The sequence below is a fragment of the Heloderma suspectum genome, chromosome 1 (genome assembly GCF_057233095.1).
Source record: "Heloderma suspectum isolate Gila_16-S chromosome 1, 16-S_ref, whole genome shotgun sequence".
NCBI lineage: Eukaryota > Metazoa > Chordata > Lepidosauria > Squamata > Helodermatidae > Heloderma > Heloderma suspectum.
In genome coordinates this window covers 413,945,554-413,971,305 of record NC_139458.1, presented here as the reverse complement: position 1 = coordinate 413,971,305, position 25,752 = coordinate 413,945,554, and the positions used below count along the sequence as shown (strand labels likewise).

The window sequence follows — 25,752 nt, the reverse complement described above, 5'->3', positions numbered from 1 at the left end:
GCCCATTATGTGTACAGATTGCATTTATTTTCAGCATTTTTATACTGCCCAACTAGAACAATCAAGAAGAACGTGCATCTGTCTGTCAGGGCCATAGCTTCAAGGTCGTGTAACCCAGACATCTGAAACTTGGCATGCATAATAATGGTACCCTAGGGTTGTACACCTCAGGGTTATTTTGTTTTTTAAAAAATTAATTCATTTTAATTTAAATGTGTCCATGTGCTTGAACTTTACAATACTATGTTCAGTCACCAGGTGGCAAACTTTCCTGACCAGTGCTTAGCTCTGCAGTCAATGCAATTTAGAGCTAGGAGAGAGTAGGCTGAGGGACAATGGTTATAGACTAACCGCTCCCCCCACCCCCACCCCTGGTGCTGTGGGGCATACTGCCGGGGAATGCAGTGGACAGATCCTTCTCTGGGTCTATAGGAGTGCACTATTGCAGGGGCCATACCTAGGGGTGTCAGCAGCTGTGGTATCACTCTGAAGGGGTGGGCACAATGTGTCTGACTCTGACAGCTGTGTAGGTTTGCATGAAGGTTTGTATCAAACTGAGGGCTATTTCAACCTGTGCGAAGCAGGTCCATTTGCTAATGAGCAATAACGTTCCCTGGGCCATGTACAATTGTTTTTCCTTCAAAAAAACGTAACATATACAAATACACTACGAACATAAAATCAGAACCAAGTTAAATCAGCATCCAAATACAACTAAGAGAAAACAATAGCATCCAAGGTCTAAAAAGCCCTAAAATATGTTTTTAAAACTGAAAAAGCCTGGGAAAATGAGTGCTGGTAGCAGACGAGCCTCTCTGGAGAGGGCATGCCACAACCGGGGTGCCACCACTGAAAAGGCTGTCACTCTTGTAGTCACCCACTCGCCTCATTTGGCAGAATCAGCTGGAGAAGGGCCTCTGGAAATGCTTCGGGTCTAGGCAGGTTCCTGTGTTGGGGGAGACAGTCCTTCAGGTAAGCTGGCCCCAGGCTGTTTAGAGGGCTTTAAATATTAATACCAGCATGTTGGATTTGGGGGTAGGGGAGTTATGTCACTAGGTAGGAGACAAATTATGGGTAGCGTTCTGTCCATGATTATCTTTTCTTGTCATCCTAAGTTATTTCTCCTAAGAAATCAAGTCCTGATGTGAATGGTGGGCTGCGGCTCAGTGGCTGAGACCCTGCTTTGCACCCAGAAGGTCCCAGCTTCGACCCCCGGCATCTCCAGGTGGGGCTGGAAAAACTCCTGTCCAATATTCTGAAAAGCTGCTGCCAGTCAGTGTCGACAGTACTGGGCTAGATGGACCAACGGTCTGATTCTGTATGAGGAAGCTTCCTCTGTTCCTAAATGGTGAATTGCACATAATGTATTTGCCTGTTTGAATGGATCAATATGCCATCTATAATGAGGATATTGCTGCATTTATCACCTGTTTCCCTACCTTATATTTAGGGTGCAATCCTATGCATGTTTAGACAGAAAAAAAGTCCTACAACTCCCAGCATTCCCCAGCCAGCAGTGATGGCTGGGGAATGCTGGGATTTGTAGGACTTTTTTCTGTCTAAACATGCATAAGATTGCACCTTCAATAACTTCAAAGGAAGTAGGTAGTGGTTATACTGTAGTCAGAAGGAACCTCTTGACGTCCTACACATTTTTTCCTCTGGTGAATGCTTCACTGCCCAGAATGTGCAAGATTAAATGGTGTCAACCCTAAAAAGATTTTAATAAGGCTTGATGGAGAGACAAAAGGCATACCTGCACTACAAAGTTTCATGTTTAGTAGGACTTTTAACTGTCTTGGCTGGGAATTGGAGTTTGAGATTACTAGCCTCCTTCTGTAACTTGGAAATAGAACTGGCTGTAGTGATTTCCCCATGTCACAAAAGATACCCGTTTTTAGGAGCAACCAGGAAAGCAAGCAAAGGTCTGCCCATACATGTGACTCACTCCAGTGCCCAAGTTTTGCAATGTACTTTTCTTGCTACTTTTATATTTAAAAGTTTGTATGATATTTGTTAAAATTTTGAATATGGGTAGGGTGCCTTGGTAACCATGGCTGCTGCTTCCACTGTTTTCGACCTTTACGATGTTTGGCAAGGCAGAGATTCTTATACTGAACACTTATTTTTCTAGTTCTCAGTGAGGGAAAGCTTGAAAAGGTACTTTGAAGATTCTCGCGAGGCCGTTGCGTGTGTGCAAAAGGCTAAGGTAGTTCCTAAGTAATTTTGAGGTGGGAGGTAGGGGTGAATTGCTCTCCCCCTATAAGAGTTTTTACATGAGTTTGGAGTCTATGCAAACTAAACTGATTCTTCAGAAAATGTCCCACTGCGTTCAACCGAGCTTACTTCTAAGTAGGTGTGAACAGGCGTGTGACCCCAAATCACCAGATCTCTCTGATCCCCTGAAGTAGCCTTTCCTCACCCTGGTGCCTTCCAGAAGTGTTGGACTACAACTCCCAGCCTCCTCCACGGCCATGATGGCTAGGAATGATGGGAGGGCACCAGGTTGACACATCTGGAGGGCACCAGGTTGGGGAAGGCTGCTCTCAGGAGCGATCCGACCTCAGGAGCGGTCCTGTCTACGCAGAAGCCAGGCCGGGTTTATTGGCCAGAGAAGAGGGAACGCGATTAGGCGGGGCTTTGAGCCCCATGCGTGGGGGGTTAGTTTTCATCCAACTCCCGCGCTCGTTCCTTAGCTCTCCTGTTCGTCTTTGCGGAGACGTCGGGCAGCATCCAATGTTAGTCTTACTCAGAGTATATCCAGTGAAATGAATGGGACTTAACTGAGTCATCACTAACCCGTCCCATTAATTTCAATGGGTCTACTCTGAGTAGGACTAACATTGGATACTGCCCTGGCTTCCCCCATATCCTTGGCTGAAATTTTTGAATTTATGGGGCTGCAACATTCTTGCCCCTCCGAGCCATCTGGGCGCATGCAAGTCACGCTCGCTTACTCGGGAGTTAAAATATACCCCTGACCTCAGCGGGAGCGTAGGAGCAAACACGCGTCGGGCACCGATCCGCAAGCCTCTGCGCTGCGGGCCCGGGGACGCCTCTGCTGTTCTTTTCTCTTACTCAACCCGCACTCCTCGCTTCCCTCCCTCCCTCGCTCCCCCGGTAGACATTCGCGGGCTACTCCTTCGGCGGACGGGTCTTCCCCTTTAAGAGCTGCGCCTCCGGGTGACGTCGCAACGAACGCAGCTCTTTTGGAATGTATGCAAATCAGCCCTCCTCCCTCCGGCCAACGGGAAGCGGAGCCCGTCCCGCCCCAGCCAACGGCGTGCGAGCCCCGCCAGGGGGTGGCCAATAGATGCAAAGCGCCGGCTCTCACCATATAAGGAGCGTCCTCGCCATAAAAGGCAACATTGTATCGCTTTATATGGGGGGAAGGTAGCGAGGAGGGCGGGGGGCGCCCCGGGCCGGCGCGGGTCCTGATTCTGGCGTGAGCGAGCGGGGAGGGAAGAAGGCGGGCGGGCGGCGGCCGGGCAGCGAGCGAGGGAGCGAGCGGCAAGGGGGCCGGGCCGGGCCGGGCCGGAGCAGCCGGCGCTGGGCCCATGGCAGCGCCGGCCTGACCCGACGCGTTCGTCCCGCTCGCACTTGGAAGGCGGCACCACCATGTTGCCGAGCCGGGCCGGGGCCGGGAACGGCGCCGCCGCCCTGCCCCGGAGCTCGGTCATGGGCATGGCGCGGACGTCCTCCGGCCGCCCGGGGGCCGGGCTCCCCCGGGGCGCGAACGGCGGCGGCGCTGCAACAGCCCGGGGCCCCGGCAACGGGACGGGCCCGCCTAGCGGGCAGCCGGGGCCGGTCGGGGGCCGCTTCGAGCGGGACCGGGACGGCGGGGTGGCGGCGGCGGCCAGCGGCAGCGAAGGCGACTCGGACTCGGCCGAAGACGAGGAGCTGGTGGGCGACCGGCGCGGCCTGAAGCGGACTTTGGGTGACATGGAGCTGGGGGTGGCGGGGGGCCCGGAGGCGGCGGCGGCGGCGGCGGCGGCGGGCTACGGCGGGGTGAGCGGCGCCGTGAGCGGCGCCAAGCCCGGCAAGAAGACCCGCGGCCGCGTCAAGATCAAGATGGAATTCATCGACAACAAGCTGCGGCGTTACACCACGTTCAGCAAGAGGAAGACGGGCATCATGAAGAAGGTACCGCCGGCTGGGAAGGCGGGCGGAGCGATGCGGGGAGGGCCGCCTCCCCCGAGTGGGGCCGGGAGGCGACCCCGGCCGGTCAGAGCGCTTGGAAAGGGAAGGGCCACGAGAGCGGCGCCGGGGCTCACGGCTGCCCCCGCGCCCCCGGCCTGTGTGCCTCGGGGACGTTGCAGGAGAGGGGAGCGCTCTGCACATGCCCAGGGGTGCCGTTCTCACCGCACGCGTTCTTCAAGCGTCCCGACGCTCCCAGCAGCAGAAGTCGCCGCCTGGCGCGATCTGGTGGCGGTCGGGACATTGACACCGGAAGGGGAGACGGGCTGCTCAGCCCACAGGCCCACACCGGAAAGGCCCGGCCCGCGTGTAGCCCGAGGCAGCCCCCTCGGGTAGCCGAGCCCCTTCTTTTCTTGGAGCAGTGCAGGAAGGAAACGCGGGTTGACCTTGGATGCTTTCTGAAACGGGTTGTGTCTGGGTGAAAGGTCGGAGCCTGTTCTGGCCTGAGGCGCATCCGCTGCCGCATCCCCGGGAGAAAGCCGTGCAGGTGTGTGTGATACCCCCCCCCCCCCCCGCCCGGCCCTGCAGTAAGTACAGAAACTTGGGGGCAGCAATCCTAAGCATACTTAGGCATAAGACCCATTGAGTTCAATGGGGCTTGTTTCTTCTGAAGTCAACATGGATAGCTGGAGGGGTAGGTGTTTGCCACTCCCTAAAGTAGCCATGAGTGCAACTGACAAGCTAGTTAGCAATTCCAAGAACTTTATACTGTTTAAATTGACTTTATCTGTATACCGCCCTGAGATCTTAATGATATAGGGCGAGATACAAATGTTTTAAATAAATAAGAAGAATGGGTTCCTTAAACACCGAACTTGCTAGTTTTCTATTGAGGGCACCATATTGACAAGATGTAGGGCGCAATCTTATACTCGTTTATTCAAAAATAAGTGCAGCCTTGTATGACCCTATGGGGAACTGAGACTGAAGTCCTAAACACGCTAGAGAGTAAGCTCCATTGAACTCACTGAGATTTACTTCTGACTAGACATGCATAGGATTGGTTGTGTTGGGATCCCTTCTTCTGGCTGGCTTACTTACCTTGGCTGCTTACAGCGCAGTCCTGTATGTGCTCACTCAGAAGTATGTTTCATAGTGTTCAATGGGGCTTACTTCCAGGTACATATGTATGGTATTGCAGCCCTGGCAATTTTTGTAATTATCTTTCTATATAGGTCCAATACTGAGAGTTATGAAAAACATGTTAGCCGGTATTTTTAAAGAGGTACTTTTTTATTTTGTACTGATGCTACAAGATCAATAACAAACACTTGCAGCAGGGTAGCCATGTTAGACTGTGGCAGTAAAAATAATCAAGATCGTTTGCCACCTTTAAAGACTAACAATATTAGTCTTTAAAGAACCTTAAGACTCTGTTGTTTGTGTTAAGACTGATAATGTTGCCAGCCTTCCTTGGCACAGATATCGTAATGTTTGAGGTGTCAGTACCAGACTTGAGTGATGGTGCAAAACTTTGCATTGGTTGATAGTCTCTGACCCCTTCTCTCTCTTTATAGTCCAGTAGAAATAAGGTTGGACTTCAAAGGAATTGCAAAAGAATTTTTTTGAGAGAACAGTTGGACCTAGCATAAGAATAACAAGCTAAATATTGCATTGTCCAACTTGAGGCAAAATGTTTTTTCATCTTCGGTTATTGGAAATGACTGGAAAGTAGTATTCACTTGACATTATAATATCTCTCTTTCTGTGGGGTCAAATGGATCCCTTAAAAATTACCTCTTCAAGCATGTAAACATTCAAAAAGTTAATAGGGTTGTTTGTGTCTCTATTAGCACAAGGATCGTGGAAAAAACCCTTCAATTCTAAAGCTTATACATTCTTATACATTTCCTACATCAGCGTTTAACACCTGTTGATGTTAACAGTCACTGTCATGATCTTCTGGCATAGAGTTGGGTGCTCTGTTTGGGTGCAAGACGCTGTGAAGTATATCCTCGTGCCAGTATTAGCTAGTGAATAAAGAACTGGGTGTGTGCACCTTGCAGTAATAGTGCCTGGCTCCCAAAATAAGGACTGGACCTAATCTGGTAGAGGATGCTGTTCTAGAACTGTGGCTGTCTGAGTTGGACTGCTCCAGTGCTGAGCTTGGAGTGTGCACCCCAATTCCTTATTTATACATATTCTGGCAATTATTGCCATGGGGGCACTACACTTGACAATGTATTGCACCCAAATGAAAAGTTGGGCCAGATGTGATGCTGTAGCATATTGTAGAGACCACTGTCCTGGAGGTAAGTGTGTATGATTTGGGGTGCACGTGATACAGAAACACTTATTAGGTCGCTACCTTGCATGTACCTGTGTTAGTTACCTGCAGTCTAATTTTAAAAAAGAAGCCAAATTCTTGTAAAGACTTCATGCCTGGTTGGTAGGATGAAAGGAAACAGAATGTGCAGCTTCCTGGGTCACAATGAGGAACAGAAGGCTTATGAATCTAATATCACCAGTTCCAGTGTTCACTAGCTTTAGGTTTCCAGCTCTCCCTATTGTCACTGGCCTGTAGTGTGTGTGTGTGTGTGTGTGTGTGTATATATATAGCATTAGGCAGTATTCTGCGTGCATAAAGGAGCAATCCTGTGCATAAAGGAGCAATCCTGTGGTCCCTGGGTGAACGTCTCAGGGACCATAGGATTGGTTGGAGTCCTTCTTCCAAGGTCGGAGACAATGTGCTGAGGTTGGAGACGATGCGCTGAAGTCGGAAGGAGGAGTTGGATATCTGACCCCACTCCCCCTCACAGCTGGCACAGAAAGAACAGCTCCAGCTGCCCTCCGAAGTCGGAAAAGTGACTCCAGAAGAGGAGAGGGGGCATTTCAGTAGGTGGGGAGGGGAGGAGACCAGAGAGGCCAGGATATGAGTTATCCTGAGCCTCTTCCAGCCTCCTTCCCTCCCCCTCTGAAGTGCGCTCGCTCAATGGCCTAAAAAGCCTGTCCAGCGAAATCTGAAGGGTGGGAGGGCAGGGAGGCAGAGATCTTTTTTGCTGCTCCTCCCACCCTGCATTGGATCACCTCTGCTGCTCCTCCTACCTGGCCCCCTTCGTGTTCAGGGGCTTCCAATCACTGAGGGCTGCCCTAAGTGTTTTTAGCCTGTTCTCACTCCTCAATTCCCAATTAATGGAACTCTACTCTCCAGCCAATAAATAAAGCCCCCCTCCCAATATTGAACTCAAATAATCCTACTGCTGTTCCTAAGCTGCTAAAGTGACTAAGTTCGTTGTTTTTTTCCACCAAGGCTCCTAGTATGGCTTGGCTCTGTGCAGAGTGAAAGACAGACTCTTTCCACAGACCTTTCATCTAAAGAATTTATTTTCCTCAAGCAGTATGCCCAGGATCAGATTTCGGTGGTCCTCTGGAGGAAGGGGGTGCTGGAGAGTAGGCACTTGGACCTCCTCTTTATGGGCACTTGCCTTTTGTGTTGCTTACACAACACAGAATGGTACTATCAGATAAGTCACCTGGTAGACTGTAGCGATCATGATGAAATAGATTCCAGACTTCACCAATTTGGTGCTCTCCAGATGTGCTGGGCTACATCTCTCAGCATCCTTCAGCCAGGTTGGGGAAGGCTGGAACAGAGGATGGATGAAGTACCCATGTGCCACCACTATTTAACAGAGTAGTGGGTGATCTGTTCAACAGCATGTTTACTAACGTCTACTTAACGTCTACGGTTTACCCTCAAAGAGCTATTCTTCTGTGATGGAGCCAGGGTTTGCTAACAGATTTTTCAGCACCTTCTCAAAACTGCATTTCCCACAGAGACTTGGATCAGTTTTAAAGCTAGGCTTATGTTTGTAGTGTAGGTGTGCCCTAACTTACTGGCAAATGTCAAAAGTGGCTGCTTAGGAAACAGTGACAAATCGTAAAAAAGGAGTGGTCTCTTTGCCTAAAATCTGTAAATAAGTGCTACAGCCCATATTTCTGTCTGTATGTCTCCCCCTCGCTTGCATAAATATAGCTTGAGAACGTAAGAGCCTGCTGGATCAGACCAAGCCTCCATCTAGTCTCGCATCCTGTTTCCAACAGTGGTCAGCCAGCTACACCTTAGCAACAGCCCACCCCTTCTCTTTTCCCCACCTTCTAGCAGTTGGTATTATTTTTTGTTGTATGGTGTATAAGATCTGAAAGGTTTTTCTGATCTTATACACCCCCTTTTCCCCTCCACCCATTTCCCTCCCCTCACTTTTACATATTCACATGTATATTTAAAATAAATAGAGAAAGAAAAAATAAAAAGGGGAAGGCACATACCCCATACAAAACATTCATGATTTATAGCTAAATTTCACACTATTGAACTCTCCCTCTGGCATGGTCCAAGTGGCCTCTCTAGACCTTGTACAGCTCCAAAATCCCACTGCAAGCACTTTCACACTTTTTTGTATTTCTTTGCCTCATATATGCCGACTGCTCTGAGACTGCTTATGTTGCCGTTTCTTTAATCCACCTCTCATGGTTTGGCGGGGACTTACGCTTTCCTATACCCAGAGGCTCTGTGCTGTGATCAGAACTGGTAGAATGACAGTAATGCTCTTTCACTTATTTAATTCAGGAATGGGAAACTGATGGGACTCTCAGCTCCCATCAGCCCCAGCCAGTATGGCCAGTGGTCAGGGATGATGGGAATTGTAGTCCAACAATACCTGGGGGGCTGCAGGATCCCCACCCCTGATTTAATCCCACCTTTACTCCAAGGAGCTCAGAATGGTGTATATGGTGTCTCTTCTCCCTCTGGCCTGCCTGGTTTAACATCACGACATCCCTGTGTGGTAGGTTAGGCAGCTTGTTTCATGGATGACCAGGGATTTGGATCCAGATTCCCTGGGGCTAAGGCCAGCTGTCCGTGCTCTCTGCTTGGGATTTGCATTGCAATTTAGAGGGCCCAAAGAATTTCATGTACATTCTCTTACTTTTAGTTCTTACAGCAACCCTGTAAGGCTGGTTAGTGGTTATATCCCCATAATTCGACGTGACGAGCTGATGTTGAGTAGTTTGCCTGAGGCTGCCTGGTGAGTTTGGGGTGGGGATTTGCTGATCTGTAGCACAGTATTTTAGCCACAACTTTATACCAACTAAAAAGGTGTCCCCAACCAGTCGTGTCCGACTCTAGGGTGCGGTGCTCATCCCCGTTTCTAAGCCGAAGAGCCAGCACTGTCTGAAAACGCTTCCGTGGTCATGTGGCTGGCATGACTGAACACTGAGGTGCACGGAACACTGTTACCTTTCCCGCCGAGGCGGTACCTATTTATCTACTTGCAATTTCTTGCTTTCGAACTGCTAGGTTGGCAGAAGCTGGGACTGAAGACGGGAGCTCACTCCATCACGCAGCACTCGGGTCTCGAACTGCTGTCCTGCCGACCTTCTAGTCTGCAGTTTGGCATCTTAACCACTAAGCCACCGTGGCCCACTTATACCAACTACCTTACTTGAATTAAATATATGGGTGGTATTCGCTAAAGTCTTCCTACCGATGGAATTGCTCCTGTCAACATAACAGGGAGGGGTGATTCCCCTGCAGGTCCTCAAAATCTGCTCCGGCGGGTTAGGGGACCCCCTGGAGAAGATTTGGAAAGGGCACAAGGGATGCAGTGGGGAGGAGAGAATCCGGTCGCCTGAGCAGACGTCCACTCATGTGGCATTGGATTTAGCCCTACATATTTTTCTCTCGTTTTTTCTCTTCCTGAAGTTTAACCGTCCTTATAAAAGTTCCTTCCCTGTATAATGCTTTTTCAGGGGCTGGTATATATCATCTCTAGCTTGTATTTGATGTCTTTGCTTACAAGTTTTGTTGAACTTTGAAGCCTTAGAAGTAGCAAGTGGTGAGAGGGCAGTTCATCCCCTTGCCCAGTCCTTACAAGTGTTACAGATCAGTTTGCAAAGGGTGTAGTGGTGAGAGTGTTGGACTAGGAGTCAGGAGATCCAGGTTCTAGTCCCCACTTGGCCATGGAAGCTCACTGGGTGACTTTGAGCCAGTCACAGACTCTTAGCCCAACCCACCTCACAGGGTTGTTATTGTGAGGATAAAGTGGAGAGGAGGAGGATCATGTGAGCCACCTTGGGTTCCTTGCGAGAGGAAAAAAGGCGGGATAGAAATGCAATAAAAAAATAAATAAATTTCTGTGGAAGATAAAGAGCCCAAAGGCTCACTCTCATAGCACTTATTTTACTTAAAACTCCCTTCTGCAACCAGGTGCCCTCCAGATGTTTTGGACAACAATTCCCAGCATTCCTGGCCATGCCGTCTGGGGCTTATGGGAGCTGAGGTCCAAAACATCTGGAGGGCACCAGGTTGGGGAATGCTGACAAAGCATCTGTCTCCACAATTTGTGTTCAAGGCAGCTAGCAGTACTGAAAACAGTGGGTTGGATGCAGACTTATTCTGGTTTAGACTAGACCCAGTGAAATCAGTGGGACAAGTTAGTCATGACTAACTTGAGTAACTTAAGTGATTTTAATGGGTCTACTCTAAGCATGACTCTGGATCCAACTCAGTGTTATACTAATTTTATGTAATTAAATCTCCCAAAAAGGAGGAATGCTGCTAAGATAAAACCAGCAGGTATAACAGTATGAAAGATACATATTTTTTAAATAGGTGGAAGAGTGGGAGAATAAAAGTCTCTACCTGGTGCCTGAATGGTAGAGGGTAGGTGCCATGTGGAAAAAAACTTGTTCTCTGCTGTCCCAGAGGGCAGGGGTTGGTCTAATGGGCTTATGTTACAGGAGGGGAGGGGTTGGTTGAACATTAGGCATAACTTCTTGACAGTAAGAGCAGTCTGACAATGGAACCGGTACGCCAGTTGCTGGGGAACTTGGGCGGGAGAGTGCTGCTGCACTCATGTCCTGTTTGTGGGCTTCCCGTGGGCAGCTGGTTGGCCACTGTGTGAACAGAACGCTGGACTAGATGGACCCTTGGTCTGCTCCAGCAGGGCTCTTCTGATGTTCTTAACCAATTACCTGGAGGGATGGTGGGCTCTTCCTCACTGGAGGTTTTCAAGCAGAGACAGGACAACCATCTTCTGGGGATGCTTGAGATTTCCTGCATCGAAGAGGCGGTTGGACTGGGTGGCCTACAAGTCTCCCTGCAATTCTATAATTGTATGATTTGGGGAGAGGATGTTCCATAGATGAAGGACCAGCACAGTTAAGGCTGAATCCCTGGTTGCCACCTGTGTAATTTCTGAGGTTGGGGGCACCCAGAGGAGGGCTTCAGGTGAACACCTAAGCTGATGGGCAGGAGCAGGTGGTCATTCAGATATTCTTTGAATTGCTGCATACCCGTGTAGATCTTTAATGCTAGTGTAATATCTAAGTTAATCATGTTGACCTGGTTCAGACATGACATATCTTGTCTTACTAACCCAAGGTATGCGTGAGCTGTGTGCACCACCCCTTCCCTTCTTGGTGCATTGTGAAAGAAGACTTGCTGGGTTAAAATAACGAGATAGAATTATGAGGATCAGAACAAACCAGGATCTTAAACCATGGTTTGAAGTTGGCTTAAAATCCTGGTTTGTCTTGATCCTGGTAACCATAGTTTCCCAGTTAACAGGAAATGTTGTGGTTCATTAACTTGGGGAGTCTCCAGCTGAGGCATGCCAAGGAGGGAAGGGGTGGTGCACACAGACATGAGGCTCGTGCATGTCTGTTTATTAAATTGGATTATGCTACATCCAAATCAAGCCAGTGATTCCCTGTTCATAAACTGGTCACCATGTTCTGAAGTTTTTCAACCCACTGTAGTCGTCTAATCTGGACGTTCCCAGTATATGGGTAACTGTGGCAAGGTGCTGGCTTTCCAAGAGATGATGCATCTATTGTATAAATTGAAGTTGGTGAAAGGCACTTGGTGTCACAGATACCACAAGGGCCACTGAGTCGAGGCTGGATCGAACAGGGAGGGAGGGGGTGCAGCACAGGCCAAATACCACACCCCTTGCTAGCTTATCTCCCACCAACCCCCCAAATTTCTCTGTTGTCTGGGTTGAGCTTCAGCTTAGTAGTTCTCACTCAGCACATTGCCGACTCCAGGTACCCAACATGCACGTTCCCAGTTAACATGATCTGGATGGGGGCAATGCAAAACGGGAACGGGCTGCTTACCCTCCGGTAGCTGGCTTTCACCCTCTGCGTTTTCCTACAGAGTAAACTGCAGAATCTTGGCCGCGATACCTTGGGGCAAATGTGATGTATGATCCTGGGCCCCTCCATGCACTGTCGCCATTTGAGAAGTTACTGAACAGCTGGTCTTGTCTTCCCCCAAGCTGCTGGTGTGAAATGAAGGCTGTGGCAGCTGTTTGTCATTTGGACCAGGTTGAACAAGGCTCTGTTTTCCCCGCAGCTGTCCGGCTTGTTCTGGTTGTGGCACTGGGTGTATCACTGGAACTGTTCAGTTCTTTGCAGCAACTTGCAGGCAGTCTGGCGAAACAAGAATGAAAGAAGTGCTAGACTCTCAGATGGGAAGCTGTAATCCAGCTCTGCGTAGGACAGTCTGCTTCGTGTCTTGGGCAATGGTGCAAGAGGCTGTCGAGCAGCTGCAGGCGAGGTTTGCAAGCGAGTGCAGCTGCAGCCTCCTGTGGCAGGTGGGGCAGGCTTCCCAGTTTCGGGCTGCGCGGGGAATTGGCTGCCGTGCATCACTTTGTCCTGGATCTGTAGAGTTAGCCTGTGTGGCTTGCAGCCCAGTGAGTTGAATGCCGCTCAACAGCCATAGCGACCCATCTGGGACTTGATTAAACCTCGTGTACTTGCCGAACAGAGGAAGCAGACACCTTCTCAAGCTCATGGCAGGCTCCAGTGCATGGCTCCTGGGCTGTATCTCTGGCTTGTGCTAGTTTCTTTTGTAGGGCCTGGTTCTGAACCATGCCAGAAGCTTCAGAGGAGCCTCCATGGTGAAAGAGCTGAGCGGCGCCAGCATCCTTGGCAGTGCAGGAGTGTGTTCTTCTCAGCACCCACTTACACGGACTCAGATCCGGTTTGGGACACTGTGTCATCTTGCTCTCAGGGTACTGCATCTCCCGAAATATTGCTTGCAAGTGATGCTGCAAAGGGATGGGTCCAGGCACTGTCACAATTACAGATTTTTATGACACAGTACAAATCCAGATTAGCCAGGACTTTTCTTGGATACTGAAAGGGAGTAGGGGGCTGCTTCAGTGCCTTGCAGAACAAGCTCGAGTTGCCTGTCCTCTGATTACTAGACCTACAGCTGCATTGACTTTGGGCGTGGGTGTGTGCATGCAGAGGTGTGTATTTTGCTCTTAAAAAACATCAGGTGGCTATATGGCCCTGGGCAGCTACCCAAGAAGAATGTGGAGTGACTGCTCAGACCCAACCAGTCCTGCTCCATAGCCATACGGGTTTAGTCTTACTAATTTCTTCTATTGCAGGCATTCCTAGCTTGGCACCCCTTGTTTGTTCCGGCTCTGACCGTGGCGAATAGGTCTATGGACAGCTAGTAGCCATGGAAGCTGAATAGGATCTCCTTGGTATACCTCTCCGGATATTGGATGGTAGGGGAGGGCTGATTCCTTCGCGCACTGCTTGTGTGACCTCTCTGGTTGGCCACTGTTGGAAACGCACTGCCGGACTAACTGGATCTTCGGTCTGCTCCAGCAGGGCTCCTCTTACACTCTCAGATCCAAGCTGCGCAACGGCAGGAGAGTTTCTTAGCAGCAAGATTTGCCAATTATCAGCTAGATCTATTGCTTTCCTGCTCTCTGACCCCACCAGTGGTGGTTAGGGGTAAAGGGCACCTGCACGTAGGCAGCGCCACTCAGGGGGTCAGTACAAGCTCTAAGAGAGGTCAGGTTGTGGCGCAGTCCTTGCTGATGACTTTGGCCGACGCTCTGAAAACTCTGCCGACTCTGCTTCCTCTTGCTGAATGATGGTCTGTGTTGAACTGTCAGTTGTAGGCCATTTTCCATGTTCCTCCTGTCATTGCTTTTGGCTTGGAGACAAAAGGCCCTGCAGTAAGTGACTTGGGTGGAGAGCAAAGCTGTTGTGGTTCTCAGGGTCTATTATTGTTGGGTCTGGCATGATGCTTGTTGCCACTGATTGTGGTGACGGTGGGCAGTTTTAGTGTTGTGTGTACATGGCCCAAGCATTGATCATAGGAAAGAGAGTATGTTTCAACTGCTTGTTTTAAACAGTAGGGTTTTCTACACTGCGACTTCTGATCCCCCTCGTGTGCGTAGCAATTAATGAGGGTTAATTGCAAGTTGACCAATGCAAAGTATATGAAAGGGATTGGGAAATGGCTCCGTGTATGGAGCAGGCAGAAAACCAGGGCTTGATCTGACACCTGGAACCTACTTCACATAGCAGGAGATCAGACAAGTAACATAATCATGAGTGTTTCTGAGTATATGCAAAGTAACTTTCGCTCCTCACTGTGTAATCAGAACTAGCAGCCTACCCCCCCCCCCTTGCACTTTTAGGCCTCAAATCTCTCTCCTTGGAACACAAAAAGTGCAGAAACCCAGCCAGGATACATCTCGGTTAAGCCAATGCTGAGGTGCTATTCTTCCACCACCCCACACACACTGTCCTGGATTTCCAGGGTAAATCCAGTTAAATCCAGTGTCGCATGAGTGGACTTTGACTTATGCAGTGGGACTTCCCCTTGCTCTCCTCCTCCTGCACGTCCCCCAAATTTGCTCTGGATGGGAGGGGCAGGAGCAATTTGCTGTGCTGGCGGAAGAGCACCGTGGGATACAACCCAGTGGGAGGTCTTGGCAAAAAATGTTTTTGGATGTACATGTTGGCACCGTCTTGCACATGCATGATGGGGTGACTCTTTGTCTCGTAGCATTCTTGGAGGAGAGCCCTCCAGAATGTTGAGACTGGAAAGGGGGGGGGGGATATCTATAAACATGGCCAAACAGCTAAATAACCCCTCTTGTCTTGTACTCTTGCTTTACAGTGTTAGGCCTGTGGATTAGAAACTGAGGCGCAGGCCAGTGCTTGTAGAACCCAGCACTGTAAGTGTGAAAGGCACTAGGGGGAGGGTGTAGCCTAGGGAACATGTAAACGATGGCCCATGAAAATAATGCTTAGGAGCAATGAAAGGTAATGTTGACTTGTATACTGTCAAATTATGTGGGCCCATTAACTGGCTTTTCAGTTCACTCATGCTAAGGCTAGGAGAAGGAACTGGCTGACAAAGAGGTTGGAGGGAAAAAAGTAATTATTTGAGGGTTCTGTTTGAGGAGGTCCAGGCTGCCTGGTTCGGACATCACAGCAACCCATGGTCAAACGAACTATGGGGTGTTTGAAAGCGAGCATGCGGCCTCCCAACTGCTGGCTGGCACCCACTGTGCTAACACCACAGTTCCAAGTCTGGGTTATTCCTCCCCCAGTAAATGAAAGCCATCACTTGCTTTGAGAAGCAAAGACCAAGGTTTTCTTTTTCATCCCATATTACAGTAATGCTTCTGAAAATAAACAAGCATGTCCTTCAGTCTTTCACCCTTTAAAACTTGCTCTCATCAATTACAATTGGCCCCAATCAGTGGGTTGGCTCCAGAACTGTCATTCCACCATTGGGAGGGTACTGCTTGCGAAATGGGACTTCTCCATTAAAATGTGTGGAGGGGGAAACCCAACCCCCCTATGGGCCCCTGGGGCAACAGGATCCTTGGTAGGGAATGGGCTCCCCACCTCCTGCTTTTCAGGAGGGGACCCTTTTTCCCAACTCCGTTAAAGTCAGTGGAGCAATATCTCTCCATAGACTTCATTAGAGATGTGGACAAAGTCCTATGCAAAAAAATTTCTGGAGAGGAGGCCAGAAAGGAGAGAATCTAGAATGCGGAGGGGCAAAAAAAGAATCCAGAGAGTGGTGAGGAGGCAAGAAAAGTGAGAATCCAGAAAGGAGGGGTGTCCCCAACATTTCCCCCCCCATAGCAATTTGTGGTGGCACCTGGGACACTTTTTCAAATGATCAAATGTGCTCTCAGGTCCAAAAAGGTTGCTTAGCCCTTCTTTAGTTCATTTAGGGTTCAATCCTGTGCTTGTTTAGACAGAAAAAAGCCCTAGGACTCCAAGCATTTCCCAGCCAGCCATGCTTACTGCAGAATGCTGGGAGTTGTAGAACTTTTTTCTGTCTAAATATGCATAGGATTGTGCCCTTAACTGGTAGAGGAATTAATCAGGGGGCTCCTCTAGAGCAGTTGTGGAGGGCACGCAGGGGGTTGTGGGGTTTGGCACTATACTGCATAACTCAATGTAGGGCAGTTCAGTACATTTAATCAGAACATTGGTCCACCTAGCTCAGTATTGTCTACTTTGACTTGCAACAACTCTTGGCTGAGGTCTTTCCCATCACTTGCTACTTGACTGTTTTTATTTGGGGATGGCAGGGATTAAATAAGAGACCTTCTGCATGTAAAGTTTATGGCTCTTTCACAAAGTTGCCTCTTTGTTATGGAATCCTACCTACTTATCTGTCCGTAATCTTTAGATGAGACATGTAGCTAGAATTTTAATAAAGCACATGCTCACAACAGTTTGAACAAATCCATCCAAAGTTCTGGATGTAGACACTGTCCTCAGTCTTTCGTACAGTCCACTAATAAACTAGTTAATGGACTATTCAGTGAAAGAAACAACTGTCGCATGAGTTTGATTAAAACATGCATATGAAAATGGGTGGAAATGAGTGAAGCCCTCCCTGCAGTGTCTTGCCTACAGATGTGGGCAGGCAATTCCTGTTGGCTATGACAGGTTTGACTTGTACCCATATCTGTATAGGAGCTCATGCTGTGAGAAGCTTCTGCCCTGGAATTTAAGGCTCTTTAATTTTGAAATCTTTGACGAAATAGTGCAGCTCAGTTACATTTTGGTGACAACTTAAGTTTTATTACAAAAAGTGCAGTTGAAAAATGCGGCTACTTTATTGTGCAGCAGTTTCAACTTGCAAAATGCTGTGTCCAAAAGTGGGTGGCAAAGATAGTGAGGGGTCTGGAGACCATGTTTTAGGAGGAAAGGTTGAAGGAGCCGGCATGTTTGGCCTGCAGAAGAGACGAGAGGCAATAGGGTTGTCATCTTGAAATATCGGAGGGGTTGTCATTTATTTTATTTATTCAATGAGTTTATATCCCACCCTTCAATCAATAGACTCCCAGAGTGGCTTACAAAAATCAACAGTCAGACAGTCCCTGCCCTCAAGCTCACAATCTCAAAAGAGAGGAGAGGCAAGGAAAGAGATTGGGGGGGGGAGTAAGGGGAAAAAGCACAATGGTGATGTTTAATTCAGTTGCCCAGATGGTTGAACTCAGGTTTGCACTGCATGCATCGGCCTTGTGGACTGGCCTGTTCTTTGCTGTTCATTTTAGCATGTGGGAGTTAACTTTGGCAGCAGCAGTCCATAGATGTTAAGGTTTAAACCCTTAATCTGGGTTATTTGATAATCCAAAGGATTCCAGTTATTGGACTCATGGAGGTCACCACACTTTTGGCAGTCGTCAGAATCCTGAGTGCAGATCCATTGCACAATGAACTCTTTCAGATAATTCAGCTCTGCATAGATAATGGAGCAAATATATTTTCTGTTGTTCCAGAGTATAGGATCCGAACCGACAGGAACACATAACAAGAAAGGGGTTTTCAACTAGATGTTAGGAAGAACTTACAGTACTAGCTGTCCAATAGTAGAACAGGCTGCCTTAGAAGGTGGTGGACCCTCCTTCATTAGAGGATTTTAAGCAGAGGCTGGATGGCCACCTATCAGGGACACTGTGCCAGTGGATTTCCTGCATCGGCAGTGGGTTGGACTAGATAACCTTGAGGTCCCTTCCAAATATATGATTCAGTGACTTCAAAAAAGGCTTCAGCAAATTCATAGAGGATCCATCTTCTAGCAGCTATTAGTTATGATTGCTAACTGGAACCTCACTATTTTTTAATTTTCAGAAAATACGAGAATTCATCAACCATTTGTTAACAATTCAGTAACAAAGAAAAGCTAGATATCTCATAAAGAAATTTGTTGAGGGTGCATTCATTGATAGGTCATGGCACATGCGGAATACAGTGCATATGATAAGCAGTAAGTGTGGGTTCATCGAAAGCAGCCTTCCCCAACCTGGGACCCTTCAGAAGATTTGGACTTCAACTCCCATCAGCCCCAATGAGCACAGCCAGTGGTCAAGAGTGCTGGGAGTTATAGTCCAAAGCATCTGGAGGCTGACCTAAAAGTCTCTCTCCACAATTTACCATGAGTACCTGGCAGTTTTCTTACAGCAGTGGAATTAATAAAGGTTATAAAGCCATACCATATTTTCCCAAAGTTATCTGTGTCTTGATGACCTCTAGCAGCGCTAAGCTGTTTGATTACCTTAAGAACATAAGAAGAGCCCTGATGGATCAGACCAAGGGTCCATCTAGTCCAGCATTCTATTCACACAGTGGCCAACCAGCTGTCGACCAGGGACCCACAAGCAGGGCATGAGTGCAACAGCACCCTCCCACCCATGTTCCACAGCAACTGGTGTACATAGGCTCACTGTCTCTGATAGCTTCTCCTCCAAAATAATACTCCATACATAAGTTGCAACCTGGGAAGGCCAGTGCTTTCGTGCCATGCTTTGTGAGCTTTCCAGAGACATTGGGTTGGGATGTTGGACTAGATGAGCCTTGGTTTGGTCCAGCCGGGCAGTTCCAGGAACAATTCGGCACTCATCTGACAGAGTGTGCAGCTCCAAGAGGGTGCTGTTGGGCAACCTGACGCCTTCCAGATGTGTTGGGACTACAACTTCCTTAATCTCCAGGCAGCATGGCCAGTGGTTATCTGTTAACTGCCCATTGCTAGATAACTGTCTGCTCAGCTGCTAAAGACTGAATCACCTTGAAATCAATAGCATGCAATGTTCTGTCTTGCTTTTAAAGGAACTACACCAGGATTTGTTGCAGTATGGCCTAGCCGCAAACACCATAATCATCTCTTCTCCCTGCCACACAGTTTCTGCATTTTGTTGTTCCTAAACCTGGGAAAGTTTTAGCCTTAAAGGCAGCCTAAAATAATTTTAAATAAAAAAAAAATAAACCTGCATGCACCATTCACAATTGGTGCCTCATGTGTAACAGTGTGAATTAGTTCAGAATGTCTGTAGCACTTTTTTGATGTAAATGATTGTTATTATTTAATCACTCAGCACCATAAGGCATAACAATACCCTTCTTCACCCAATCTTCACACAGCATATAGTTAAACTATGGAATTCGCTATCACAAGACAGTAATGGCCACCAATTTGGATGGCTTTAAAAGCGGTTTAGACAAATTTCTGGAGGAGAAGGCTAGCAGTGGCTACGAATGCTGATGGCTCTATGCTACCTGCAGTATCGGAGGCAGTATGCCTATGTACACCACTTGCTGGGGAACATAAGCAGGAGGGTGCTGTTGCATTCATTCCTGCTTGTGGGTTTTCCATAGGCAGTTGGTTGGCCACTGTGTACAGAATGCTGGACTAGATGGACCCTTGGTCTGATCCAGCAGGGCTCTTCTCCTTCTGCCTTCGCTCCAAGAACCCTCCAGTTGCTTATACTACCTGCCTACCTACCCACCCTTGGCCTCAGATGGGAGGGACTGTGGCTTGGTGGTGGAACATGTGGGGAAGGTCTTATGTTTAACCAGAGGACTGGAAAATGGCCAGTGTAACACCAATTTTTAAAAAGGGAACCAGGGGGATCTGGGAAATTACAGACTCGTTAGCGTAACGTCTGTTCTGGGTAACTTGGTTGAAGGCATTATTAAAGATAAAATTAGTAAGCATATGGAAGGACAAGCCCTGCTGAAAAAGAATCAACACAGCTTCTGCAAAGGTAAGTCCTGTCTCACTAAACTTTTAGAGTTCTTTGAGAGTGTCAGTAAACTTGTAGACAGGGGTGATCTGGTAGACATTGTTTACTTGGACTTCCAAAAGGCTTTTAACAAAGTCCTTTACCAAAGACTCCTGAGCAAATTTAGCAGTTATGAAATAAGAGGACTGGTCCTCTTATGGATCAGTAACTGGTTAAAGAACAGAAAACAGACAGTAAGAATAAATGGTAAGTTCTCCCAATGGAGGGAAGTAAATAGTGGTGTCCCACAGGGATCTGTATTAGGACAAATTCTTTTCAAGCTGTTCATAAGTGATCTGGAATTAGGAGTGAGCAGTGAAGTGCCCAAGTCAGCGGATGACACCAAATTATTTAGGGTGATTAAAACAAAAAGGGATTGTGAAGAGCTCCAAAAGGATCTCTCCAAACTGGGAGAATGGGCATCTAAATGGCAAATGAAGTTCAGTGTAAGCAAGTGTAAAGTGATGCACGTTGGGGTAAAAAATCCTAACTTCAAGTATAACCTGATGGGATCCGAGCTAGCGGTGACCGACCAGGAAAGAGATCTTGGGGTTGTGGTGGACAGCTCAATGAACATGTCAACCCAGTGTGAGGCCGCTGCAAAAAAAAAAAAAAAAGGCAAGCTGTTAGGCATAATTAGAAAAGGAATTGAGAATAAAACTGCCAATGTCATACTGCCCCTATACAAAACTATGGTGTGACCACACTTGGAATACTGTGTCCAGTTCTGGTTACCACACCTAAAAAAAGATATTATAGAGCTGGAAAAAGTGCAGAAAATGTCAACTAAACTGATCAAGGGGCTGGAGCATCTCCCCTATGAGAGAAGGTTACAAAAAGCTGGGATTGTTTAGCTTGGAAAAAGGGAGGGTAAGGGGAGACATGATAGAGGTGTACAAAATTATGCATGGTGTGGAGAATGTGCATAGGGAGACATTTTTCTCCCTCCTTCAAAATACTAGAACCTGGGGTCATCCTATGAAGCTGACTGGTGGGAGATTCAGGACAGATAAAAGGAAGCACTTCTTCACACAGTGCATAGTTATACTGTGGAATTCACTACCACAGGATGTAGTGATGGCTACCAGTTTGGATGGTTTTAAAAGGGTGTTGGACAAATTTCTGGAGGAGAAAGGTAGCAATGGCTACTAGTCTTGATGGATATATGCTACCTTCAGTATCAGAGGCAGTGAGCCTATGTACACCAGTTGCTGGGGAACATGGGTGGGAAGGTGCTGTTGTGCTCATGCCCTTCTTTTGTGTTTGTGGTTGGCAGCTGGTTGGCTACTGTGTGAACAGAATGCTGGACTAGATAGACCCTTGGTCTGATCCAGCATGGCTCTTATGTTCTTATGTAATATCTGGGACCTCCAGTTTTAAAAAAGGATGGCGTAGCAGGCACGGAAAGACCACCTTCTCGAGCCTCTGGATCGCAGCTGCTGGTCAGAATAGGCAATACTCTGGGCTGGATAATAGGCTGGGTTCATACAACATGACAACCCATACTCCAGGTTGAATGTGGGTTATCATTGAACCCTGGGCTGCTGTTAAACTGTGGGCTGCTGTGTTGTGTGAACCCAGCCTATTTGTCCAACCCAGCCAACCATGAACAACCCATGAAGAGAACCCATGGTTTGTTGTTGGGTTGTGAACTGTGGGTCGTTTGTGGTTAACAAACCATGATCTATTAGTGCGGTTGGGTTCACACAACCTGGAGTATTAGTTGTCATCTTGTGTGAACCTAGCCATTGTCTAGCCTGTTGTATTAAGTCACCTTCCTGCGTTGTTGTTGTTGTTGGTGGTGGTGGTTCTTCTTCTTCTTCTTCTTCTTCTTCATTACATTTATATCCTTCCTTTCTTCCTCTTCCAAAGGACCTCAGGTGGCATACATGGTCCTCTCCATTTTATCCCCACAACAACCCTGTGAGGTAGGTTAGGTTGAGTGTCAGTGACTGGTCTGAAGTCACCCAGTGCACTTCATGGGTGAACGGGGACAAGAACTTGGATCTCCTGAGGCTCAGTCCAACACTCTAAACACTACACCACTCTGGCTCTCGCTGGCTCTTCTTATATCTTCAGTGCTTGCTATATGATCACTTAACTGAAAAGTGGCCCCCACCCCTACTCCCCCAAGTTGGGGTATGCAAGAATATTGGATTTGTGTTTTGCAGAGCTAGATAGATGGTGAGGCAGGCGGGGTCTCAAAGAAGTTGGCAAGTTGGGGCTTGGTTGGGTTACTGGAGCCAAAGCCATGAGGGTGGAGAGTGCAATGAGCACTGCAGATAAAGAGGGAGCAACACATTTGCCAGATGGCTGATAAAGGTTATGGCACGTTGCAGATACAGAAAGATGGATTTATTTATACTTTCCTTGGCCAAAATGAAAGCTTTCAGACTTGGAGGCTACACTTCCAGCTCATGAAGGCCAGGCGCTTCTTATCTTAGGGCAGTCTCCCTTCTCCTCCTGTGTCCTCGGTTATCCTCTCCTGAGTAACCTTATTATCAGATTGCCCAATCGTCATTCCGTCTTCGATGTTACGTGCTCTCTATTTTTAAGCTTTCCCCTGTCTCCCCCCACACACACCCCATGTTGCAGAGTGAATATGATGCTGTCCTCTTAATGCCTCTTCCCATTTCCCAGAATTCTTCATTACAGTAAGAACTGCTTGTGATGGAAGTAGGAGAAAGGAGCAAAGCCTACTAGAATATCAAGCAGCCTTCGTGAACCTTTCACTCCTTTCTCCTACTTCCATCATTCCAAGCCAGCATGGGCCACCCAGAATGGCTGTGGCCATGCTGGCCAAAGGTGACTGGAGTTGTAGTCCAACTCACCTAAAGGGCACCAGGTTGGGACAGGCTGTGACCATGACCTGGAGAAGGAGTTTGCATGCATGGCCCACTGCTGTTCCTAGCTTTTATTTGGTGCTAGAAGTATGTTTTATCTTGGTACGGAAATAGGTAAGATAGTGCTGTAAGCTCTGTGGTAAGAGAGCCTATGGTCAAACTGCAAAAATCCAAATTCAGTCCCTGGGATATCTGGTTAAAGGATTTCAGGAAGCAGGACAGGGAAAGACCCTAGCCTGGAACCTTAAAGAATTTCTGCCAGCAAAGGGATAATGTTGGCTACTTGAAGTTGTTCTGATAGCAGTAGATCAGCAGAGAGTTTCTGGCTACTCGTTGTGTAACAGTAAGCTTTAAGATCAGGGTCGGAGGCTTTACTCATTGGCCTGCCTTTAATACCAGTTAGATTGGTGGGCGCTAGGGAGAGGGATTTCTCTGTGGTGGCTCCTGATGTATGGAACTCCTTCCCCAGGGATGTGTGGTTGGCTCCCTCAGCTGCAGTTTTTAAAAAAGTTTTGTAAACCCACCTGCTTCAGATGGCTTTTACTCAATGTCTTATTTGCCATACCACTGTTTTATTGATGATTTATTGCTGTGCCTCGAAGCCCATTGGAGCTCCAAAGAGTTTGCAGTTTTGGGGAAGTGGTGGGAAGGCTGTGATGTGGCCAGGACCACTTGGATGATAGCACCGGATCCTGGTTTGGTTATTTTAATGGTGCTTTTTAGGAGGAAGGCTCGGAATGAGGCCGAAGAGATGGCGGATGCTGCACGAAGGTGGTGTCTCACCATTTGGGACTAGCACTAAAACTGCGTTGAATGTCCTGCTGTGAGATGTGTCCAGTTGTGCTCCCTCTCCTTGGTAACAAGATCTTGTAAAGGGCTCTACCTAACTGTTGCCTCTGTTACTCTTTCTGCCCTGCAGGCCTATGAACTTTCCACCCTAACGGGCACTCAAGTGTTGCTGCTTGTGGCCAGCGAGACGGGCCATGTCTACACATTTGCCACGCGGAAGCTGCAGCCCATGATCACCAGTGAGACGGGGAAAGCGCTGATTCAGACATGCTTGAACTCTCCTGACTCCCCTCCTCGGTCGGACCCAACCACTGATCAGCGCATGAGCGCTACAGGCTTTGAGGAAACGGACCTCACTTATCAGGTGTCCGAGTCGGACAGCAGTGGGGAAACAAAGGTAAAATCTCCCACTCACTGATTCCTACTTGTGGAGGGCTTGTTGGAATTGTTTCTGAAGGTCTCTGGGGAAGGCAAGAGCTTGGTGCTTACATCCTTGTCTTCTAACAGACCATGGGTTGTATACTGTAGAGTTCTGCATATGCTTTCATGTGTAAGGCTTGGAAGCCCTTGGCCTCTGGGTGGTACAATTAGAATGGGAAGTGGCATTGGCTGTTTTGCTGCTGTGCACAGCTGGGAGTCTGCATCAGAGTTATGGGAGTCTTCCTAGACCAGGGTAGGTGACCCAGAGCCCTCCAGAGGTTTTGGACTACAACTCCCATAAGCCCTCACCTTGCTGGCTGTGGCTGATGGCAGTTGTAGTCCAACACTCCTGGAGGATACCAGGTTGCCTAGTTCTGTCCTAAATCTTCCTACATAGTCCTGAGCTAATAAAGTTAATTCCCACAGCACTGTTAGACTTTTTAACTGATTATTATTATTAATAATTCCCGTAGCACTATTGATCTTTTAAAACTGATGTTATTATTAATAATATTGATACTCCAATACATAGTCTTATACACAACATTAAGTTCATAATTAGTATATACAAGGTCACTAATTCAGCAGATCCATTTCAATAGCTAATAAATGGAATCCAGATTTTTTAAAACATTGGAACTGAGTTCACCTGTTTGTGCCAGAGTGGTTTATAACTAGTAATGTTATGCATAAGCACAATAGTCCATCTCTTATTTTTCCATTGATCAATTGATGGCATATGAATTAATTGCCAAGATTTTGCCAGTAAAATGTGTGCTGTAATAGTCCCTTGAGAGCTGGTCTTTTAGGCTGTAGCACTATCAATCCTGGGAAGTTAGTTTGATAACAGGGTTGGGCAACCTGTGGCCTACAACTCCCATCAGCCCTAGTCAGCATAGCCAATGGTGAGGGATGGTGGGAGTTGTCAGCATAGCCAATAGGGAGGGATGGTGCAAGTTATCCATCCCTGCTTTATAAACAAAAGGTATGGGCATTTGGGGGTGAATGCATTATGTGATCTCAGGGGGCAGAGGTATTAGGGTTGAGAATCTGCTTTATGTGAAAATTACGAACATTGTGGAGAGAGAATTCCCCACCCCTCATATGATGCTAGTACTTCAGATCACCCAATGAAATTGTTTGGAGGTAGGTTAAATATACCCCTCCCCTCCACCCCAAAATATTCTGTGCATAATTAGCTTCTGGAACTGAACTATCGCAAAATGCAGAAATGGCCACAAGCTTAGATGGCTTAAAAAGAAAAAAGATGAAGGTTAAATCTGTCAATACTATTGGCTGTGGTTGCTAAATGGAACCTCCATGTTCAGAGGCACTAAACCTCAGCACCAGATGCTGGGGACAAATGTAACAGGAAGAGGCCATTGCCTTTTGTGCCTTGTTGGATGAAGTAGATTGCTTGGCTAAGCCTAGCAAGGTAATTCTGTTGGAGTTTACTTCTGGTGCCAACACAAAGCGTCGGCTGTCTGTCTACGTCAAGGGTCTTTTATCCAGCTTTGGTAAACTAATGTTTTGGCAGGAGGAAGGGCTGTGCTTGTTTGGGTTGTCAGGATTCATAGAGCATGACTCCTACTGGGTGGTTGTCTCCTCCTGCCCTTCCCTAGGACTTGAGTAGTTGCTCCTTGTCAACT

General features: G+C 47.7%; 1 protein-coding gene across 5 annotated transcripts in view; it reads left to right on the top strand.

The window, feature by feature from the left end:
* The first annotated feature begins 3,397 nt into the window (after window positions 1–3,397).
* Window positions 3,398–25,752, top strand: part of SRF (serum response factor) — a 75,461-nt gene continuing 53,106 nt past the window's right edge. For 4 of the 5 annotated variants that reach the window (XM_084829048.1, XM_084829046.1, XM_084829047.1 and 1 more), the window contains exons 1-2: window positions 3,398–4,143; window positions 23,814–24,080. In XM_084829048.1, the coding sequence (XP_084685174.1) occupies window positions 3,619–4,143; window positions 23,814–24,080 (792 nt within the window). In that variant the 5' untranslated portion in view covers window positions 3,398–3,618. Of the gene's footprint in view, window positions 4,144–23,813; window positions 24,081–24,355; window positions 24,357–25,752 lie in introns of all 5 variants that reach the window. The other variant, XM_084829050.1, reaches the window with a different exon arrangement.